This window comes from Salmo trutta, chromosome 18 (genome assembly GCF_901001165.1).
Source record: "Salmo trutta chromosome 18, fSalTru1.1, whole genome shotgun sequence".
Lineage (NCBI taxonomy): Eukaryota > Metazoa > Chordata > Actinopteri > Salmoniformes > Salmonidae > Salmo > Salmo trutta.
In genome coordinates this window covers 50959398-50967323 of record NC_042974.1, presented here as the reverse complement: position 1 = coordinate 50967323, position 7926 = coordinate 50959398, and the positions used below count along the sequence as shown (strand labels likewise).

Here is a 7926-nt window from a genome sequence, read left to right as displayed (position 1 = left end):
CTAATATCAAAATCTCTGTGAACAAAACATTCCTCACTTCAGAAATACATTGTGTACTAGCGGAGGCATAAATACCAACACTGTGTATTTATCTATATTTTTTATTTATCATTGTGAGGTCGCGTTAGCCATAATTATGTATTTTGCCTTTGCTTTAGAAATAAAGGTAAAGATCTACTGCATGCAGAGTTTAAAAGAGGAGATGACTGAAAGTTCATATAAGTATTTATTTCTGGAGACCGACATTCGGAAAAGGAGCTGCCCCAGTCTGTGATTGGAGGAAGCGGTGCCACGTGCACCCTCCCCTACTATACCAACTGCTGAGATCTTGACGTGAAACATTTAGCAAGTTACATTGTATCATCTTGCAGTCCAGTGCTGAAAGGTAACGTATGTTTCTTCTGCTACTTTGTTGCAGATATTGATACAGTTAGTGTTTTTGTTACCAGCTATCGCTTCTCTCATATCTGGACAAAGCTGCTAGCATGCTTCGCAAAATGCGGGTAACATGACAGGCAAGTTGCATCAGTCAATGATAGCTTTACGTGATTTCAAGAATGTCCCACAATTTTTTTAGTTCTATTTAACTAGGCAGGTCAATATGATGGTCCAATGCATAATGAGGAGTGCAGCTGTTCTAGACTTGCAGAGGCACAGGATGGATGTCAACAATTCATCTAGTTTCTCGACAGTCTTGCACAATTGCTTTGAATCTAGACAACTACTTGTTTACTGCTGCGGTTAATTGCACATCGACATGTCTTTACTAAAGCCTTTTTAGGTTACTAGTTCTCTCATAGTTTAACTACAGACTCGGAAAATCTCATTTCCTTTCCTTTATTTGCACTGGTTCTGAAGAACAGGTTTTACTTGCATGTCAACCCAACCACATTGCTCCCATAGACCTTAAAACCAGTAGCTAGTGTTAGCGCTTACGTCATCCACGTAATCCTAAAAACATCTCCCGATGGTGCATGAAGCCGGAAGTATTTGAAATTGAAGCATGCCGCCTTCAAAAATCTCCGATTTCCGGGCGTTCAAGACATCTGGGAACTCGGAAAAAAATTAACTCCGACTGAGATTTTCGAGTTCACAGTTGTTTTGAATGCAACATTTCAGTAGAGAAACCAGCCTAAGTCATGTCACGATTCCAAAGCTATACGATATTACTAGAACAATTTAACTATCTCACATCTCGGAAAAGATGTGTAATGTACTTCTTGTTGACGAAATTCATGCTAATGTTGCTTTTTTGACTTAGAGCTCAATTCACTCCTTGGGAGCGCTCTCCTTGTCCCAGAATCTCCCAGAATGCACCGTGGGGCACATTAACGTCGCGTGGGCAGCGTACAAAATGGGGGTTAATAAGATTCTAATGGAGTTTCCCATCTCCTCAAAAGTATCTCTGGCCGAATGGCACCAGCAAAGGATTATGGTCGACATAGTTGTTTTCATCCTGCCTGAGAGTCAACCAGAGCCTCTAGACTGCGGCCCATGGTTGGTCTGTCAGCACGTGGTCCTGTGTGATGACAAATGTAGTAGTCAGAATTGATCACTATTTAATGAAATATCTCAATTTGTAGAGAACTTTCCAAGAATTCACCGTGGGGATCAAACATGTACATAAGAAACAGATTTTAGAGCCCCAAAAAGTTCTTACAATCGTAAATTACATAGGGCTATGTTGCTACGCAGTAGCCGACCAGTAGAGCTTCCACAAACATCTATTTTCTGCGATCATATAGCAGCGGAAGAATTCAGTTTGAGTCGTCAAGCAAAGGTTTCGCACCCTGTGTTTTCAGATCAGTGCAGATGAAGGAGAGGGGAAACTCTAGAGTATTGAGATGCAGCCGTTGATGATTGAAGTCCAGTCTAACTAGCTCGCCCTGGGGGAAATAAATACCTGTAGTTGATAATATCCTTACTTTATTCTCAACCTCATCACATCACACGCTTTCAGGCTTCTCTTCAACTCTCTGACCCCCTTGTTATTAATTCACATCTTCCTCCCAGTCCTCTCTCTCCCTCGGCCCTTACTCTCTCTCTCTCTTCACACCATTCATACAAAACGTTTGTTCATTAATTCATGTTTATTCATCCATTGACTTGGTCAGTGGTATAGTGATATGTCGCTGTAGTGAGATGCTGGACTTGGTCTGGGTTCATTCCTGCTCATTGTGCAGCTACAGCAGAGAGTGCATGACCCTGCTGTTCAAACAAACAGCTCTGACCAGCTCTGGATCCAGCCTGCTTCTAGCCTGGCTGTCCTGGGCGCATTTCAATACTCTCTAGAATGGCCTCCTTTCCATCCTCGCCTAGTCTTTTTGCGTGCACTGCTCTGATCTAAAAACCTTAGAGATTATACTTTAATCTGGAGATCTGTTTGAATTTATCCCGTTTTTTTCCACATCAATACAGATGAAAGAAAGGAGACAAGTAGAGCAAGCCACTTTTAGACTATTGAGATTTAACCCTGGTCAACATACAGTTTTTTGCTGCTGCAGATGCTACGCACTCTCTCTGGCTGTTTGAAATGGGTAGGAAGGAAATGTTCTGATGCAGACAATGCCACACTGTGACCCCAGATGAACTTTGATTGAACTCTGGAAGGGTGGTTTATTAATTAAACTGATTCTGTTACGTAGTCTCCTGTGAGAGAATCAACTCTGGTTAGTTGTTTGCTGAGTGAGAGAGAGACACACACACACACACACACCGCAGGAACCACAGGGAGGGCTGCCCCAAGGCTGGGTTCAAAAGTTATAGCTCTGAGCAGGTCTGATTGGTTAGGAAGTAGGTTACCCAGAGAACCCTGGGAGGAGAGATTTTATTATTATTTTATTTTTACAAAGGAAACTGCGGATGCAAATTATATGATACTGTAATAACATACTGTATGTGGTTCCAAGATTAGTCCTACACTTTTTTTAAGCTTACACTAAAGTCAAGGCTATTCTAACAACTGAAAACAGAAAGACTCATGTGTTTCTGTCTTTCCAGAGGCAGACTGGAAGGGCTGAGTGGACCAGGTTGGCACAGGACCAAGGAGCCAAACGTTGACTGCAGGCTCGACTCGGTTTGGGACAGGCGAGGTGTTTTGGAGACCATATTTGTGACTTTAGACCTAGGTTGTGAGGCGGAGGGTCGCGATGGCAGGGAGCGGGTTTGACATTGACATGCCACGGTGGGATCAGTCCACGTTTATGGGAAGATTGAAGCACTTTGCCAACATCACAGACTGGAGGACAGCACTACTGCCGGACTCACGACTGGACGAGGCTAAAGCACTGGTGGAGAGCTGCAGGTAGCGCACACACAGACACCACGAGGTTAGAGCATTTGGCCAGTAACCCAAAGGTTGCTGGTTCGAATCCCAGAGCCGACAAGTAGAAACATCTGTTGTTGTGCTCTTGAGCAAGGCACTTAACCCTATTTGCTCCAGGGACACTGGTAAAATGCTGGACCCTGGCTCTGACCACAACTCTCTGCTGGTGTCTCAGGTGGAGTTGGGATATGCTAGAAACACATTTCCAATACACACTTGCACATGTGTCTAATAGGACAAATATAATTAAGCACCCACCAAATGATATTATTATTATTATTATACCACTGAAGTTGTAATTCTTTTTGTTCCCTGTGATGAGAATTTGGGTTCTGTGTGGTTCTCCTGTTCTAGAGCGGGGTCCGTTCCCCCTGGCACCACAGAGGAACAACTGCACTACGCCAAGAAGCTCTATGACTCTGCCTTTCACCCTGACACTGGCGATCGCATGAACCTGATTGGTCGAATGTCCTTCCAGGTACCTGGAGGGATGGCCATAACGGGCGGTATGCTACAGTTCTACAGGTACACACACACACACACACACACAGATTTGACAACAACAGATCTTTAGGATAGCCAACCATGGGTGAGTTTGGAGCGATGACTTCTTATCCTACATTTATATTCCTCTTTCCCCACTCTCTTTCTATCATTTTCTCGTTCTCTCTAGGACAGTCCCCGCTGTAGTGTTCTGGCAGTGGGTGAATCAGTCATTTAATGCTCTGGTCAACTACACCAACAGAAATGCTGCTTCCCCCATCACACCCAAGTAAGACCCTGCAGACCACACACACCCACACACTGCTGTGTTGAATGTATTGCAATGTACATGGAGAATATTAAGAACTATTTAAATGTCTTAAACTCAATCTCTTTTCTCTACCTCTTCAGTCAAATCGGAGTAGCCTATTTAACAGCGACTAGCACTGCTCTAGCCACTGCTGTGGGACTTAACTTCTACACAAAGGTACAGTTCAAAGAACTCAACACACAGACTGGTTTGTTTGATTACATGTTCAACCTCCCCTTACCGTCTTGTCTCTGCCCTCCTCTGTAGAGAGCCCCTCCACTGGTGGCGCGCTGGGTTCCGTTTGCAGCCGTGGCGTCCGCTAACTGTGTCAATATCCCAATGATGAGGCAACAGTGAGTACATACTCAATTGAAGTCACTTGAGTATTAGCATCTATTCTGATAGTGTATTAGCGTCCCCCATGAAGACAACAGTGAGTTGTTGACCTTCTCTTTTCCCAGGGAGCTCCTGAATGGCATAGCTGTAACAGATGAGAATGGAAACAAACTTGGCCATTCCAAGGTAGCAGCACTGGGAATGTCTGGATAATTAAATATTCTACTAAATATCCTATTTCTGACTGTTACACAATAGCAGAGAAATTATATTGTACCTACTCCTCCGTTCCCACATTTTCTTTCTTTCCAGAAAGCAGCTGTGAAGGGCATCACCCAGGTGGTCATTTCCCGGATTACCATGGCAGCACCGGGCATGAGTATGTTTCAGAGGTTTAAGGAGGAGGGGAGCTGTAGAGTTTGAGCTCAGTCCTCGCTCCATAGACAATGGAAAGTGGAGCGGTGTTGGAGTGTGACCCTGTTGCTCTCTTCAATGACTCATTCCTCTCCTCTTGTTTCCACCTGCCACCCTCTCCTTTATCACATTTTTTTTCTCTCTTTCCCCCTCTCTTCTCCTAGTCATTCTCCCCGTCATCATGCAGAGACTTGAGAAATTCAAGTTTATGCAGGTGGGCCTTTTATTCAAATACACCAAATACTGCTACTAGACATGCATAGGCTAGCTAGCTACAAAGTTATTGAATAAGCATTCCTAGTTACAGTGCTATTGACTGAATATCCACAGTTACGTTGTTCTTGACTAAACATGCTGACAGTGCAGATTCTGTCTTGCGTTGCATTGCAGTTTATTGCTAACAAGCTCTGTCTTTCGGTTAACAGAGGATCACCTTCTTCCATGGACCTTTACAAGTCGTGATGGTGGGAGCGTTGTAAGTAGGACTGTTTTAGGAGGTTGCACCATGAAGATTTGTTTGGTTCAGGGTTTTTTTGGGGGGGGCCTGGTCAAAAGTAGTGTACTATGTAGGGAATAGGGTACCATTTGGGATGCACGTACATGTCTCAGTAGGCACAGTCACCTAACTATGTCTGTTTTGCAGTCTGGTCTTCATGGTGCCTGCCGCCTGCTCCCTGTTCCCTCAGCAATGGTAAGTAGCCTGTCGACTGGGCAGCATTCAGTTTTGCGCCTTCATGATGTTAGTAGCTGTTTTAGTATTAGGCTCTCCCTTGGTTTAGGTCTCACTCTCACTCTTCCTCTCCCTTTCTTTCAGCTCCATGGCCGTGTCTAAGCTGGAGCCAGAGCTAAGGGAGTCCATTTTGTGTCGTTACGGGGACCGTGTACAATACGTCTACTTCAACAAGGGCCTATGAACACACGCACACCTGCCTTCTTAATCATTGTCCAATCAGGGAGAGTGTCTGAACGTTTTTATAAATGAGCCAATCAGCATCTTCTGTTCATAGGATAAATAGCTTTCTCCTTGTTTGTCTTTGTCTTTATTTTCAAAGAATCTTTGTGATTCTGGGGGAGATGTTCTTAAAGAGTTCAAATGTGTGTTTGAATTCTCTTTTTGTACCACTAATCACCTTTTTATGCGAGTAAAGTACATGTTGGATAACATTTTTTTTTCCGCGAGGCCTGATGGAAACAAATTTGTCTGTAAACTTTCGAAATGTCGACAAAACAAAATACACTTGACAAGGTGGGATCTTTTTGTGTCTGTAAAATTAATTCTGCGAGAAATGGTGGTGGAAACACTTATGTATAAATATTGATGATAACCATCATATTGAAGAAAACGTGATATGTCGTGTGGTCCTCCCACTATGACTCAGAAAAGCATACAGTTTATTAGGTTACAGAGGAAATAAGTTATGAGTAACTGATGAAAGTGCCCGGTGCGGCGCTTGATGCACCTTTCCGCTAAATATCGAGGGTCTTAAATATCAATCCAACATGCAACAATTTCAAGGATTTTACTGAGGTACAGTTCATATAAGGAAATCAGTCAAATTAAATAAATAAATTGGGCCCTAATCTATGTAGTTCACATCACTGGGCAGGGGCGCAGCCATGGGTGGGCCTGGGAGGGCATAGGTCAACCCACTGGGGAGCCAAGCACAGACAGTCAGAATCAGTTTTTCCCCACAAAAGTGCTTTATTACAGACAGAAATACTCCTCAACATTTTTTGGGTGACAAAAACAGCAGTAGAGTTGAAAGTGCAATGGAAACCCATTTAACTTGTATTTCTTTATTCAGTCCATTGGAATTTAACTGCAAAAGTTATTTTATGTGCACTATGTCGTCATGCACAGCCTTTTATCCGCAACAAGTCAATTTGATGAAAACATATCTCTAGTGGAAAATAAGCTTTTTTTATTAAATTTTTTGAATATTTGCTTGAAAATCTGTCGCCAATTGAAAGGAAACCTAGCTACTATCTCAATGTTAATGTGCTACAGTGTATAATTCAAGTGATGCTATTCATCATGTACAGTTTGTACTGTCTGAATATCTCCAATCACACATTCCATAACTGGCTGGAAGGACAATGACTTTTTGGACATTTTGGATGTGTTCCAAATGGCACCCTATTTCCTATATAATCCACTATTATTGACCAGAATTAGAGCACTATATAGCGAAATAGGGTGCCATTTGAGAAGCAGCCTGTGTTGGTGACTCTTGACCTTGGATTCAAATATGACCAACTGTGTGTGTACACATCTCAGTGTTGGGTGCAAATAAAGAGTAGTGTATTACTCAAACAATGTAATGCCATATCAGGTTTTGCCCTCGGCTCTAGTCATCAGTGTTCTAGAAGGTTTGTGTTCACATGCTCAGAAGTGAAGCAAGTGAGTTGTGAAGAAGTCAACAATGACAACCGATTGTTATTGACAAGTAGAATTGATTCTCATTGACTAAGCTGCCTTGGTGCCTGCTGTGACAGGAGTCTAGTTCCACCCTCTGTACTGCAGTCACGACATACTGTACTGAGGTATGTTGTGGTGATGCAAAAGAACCACCAGGGGGCAATGTTTCCTTATGGACAGATCAACAACACAGCAGCAAATATATTTATAACTAACCCAGTTTTCAATGGGAGCAAATTAAACATGGTGGGCAGAACAAGCATAAGCTAGCGACATCCTATTGGCGCGTTCAAACATGTATTTGCATATTTTCGGTAGGGAACGCCTTCCATCTGAAACGCTCGTGGGCATTAACTCAATTTTCCCTTGCGCTCCTTGTAAACGACGTAATTTTAAGAAACCTTGACAAAGGATCACATCTACAAAACTTAGCGCACTCTGTTCGTAACGGATTTTAGTTTTTGGAACAGAATTGTATTGAGATCGGGTTTTTCTTCAATTAGAATATCAGCAGAATGTCGGCTCAGCTCCAGACTCCCACTGTCGGCCACTGGGTTTACTATCCTCATCATATTTGGTGGGGAGTGGAAATTCCAACCGGATGCTTCAGATTTATACTGCAGGTGAAATCTACAACAG

General features: G+C 43.0%; 1 protein-coding gene across 2 annotated transcripts; it reads left to right on the top strand.

Annotated features, from left to right (window-relative positions):
• Positions 1-229: 229 nt before the first annotated feature.
• Positions 230-6211, top strand: sfxn2 (sideroflexin 2). Of its 2 annotated transcripts, none has more exons than XM_029698950.1 (12): positions 230-385; positions 3001-3304; positions 3680-3850; positions 3999-4097; positions 4220-4295; positions 4386-4471; positions 4580-4640; positions 4767-4833; positions 5033-5082; positions 5294-5343; positions 5512-5559; positions 5683-6211. In XM_029698950.1, exons 2-12 carry the CDS (start codon positions 3150-3152, stop codon positions 5780-5782), a joined length of 963 nt encoding a protein of 320 aa, XP_029554810.1. In that variant the 5' UTR covers positions 230-385; positions 3001-3149; the 3' UTR covers positions 5783-6211. The 2 variants fall into 2 exon arrangements, with proteins under 2 accessions (XP_029554810.1, XP_029554811.1); XM_029698951.1 differs by lacking the exon at positions 230-385 and adding an exon at positions 2873-2894.
• The last annotated feature ends 1715 nt before the right edge of the window (positions 6212-7926 follow it).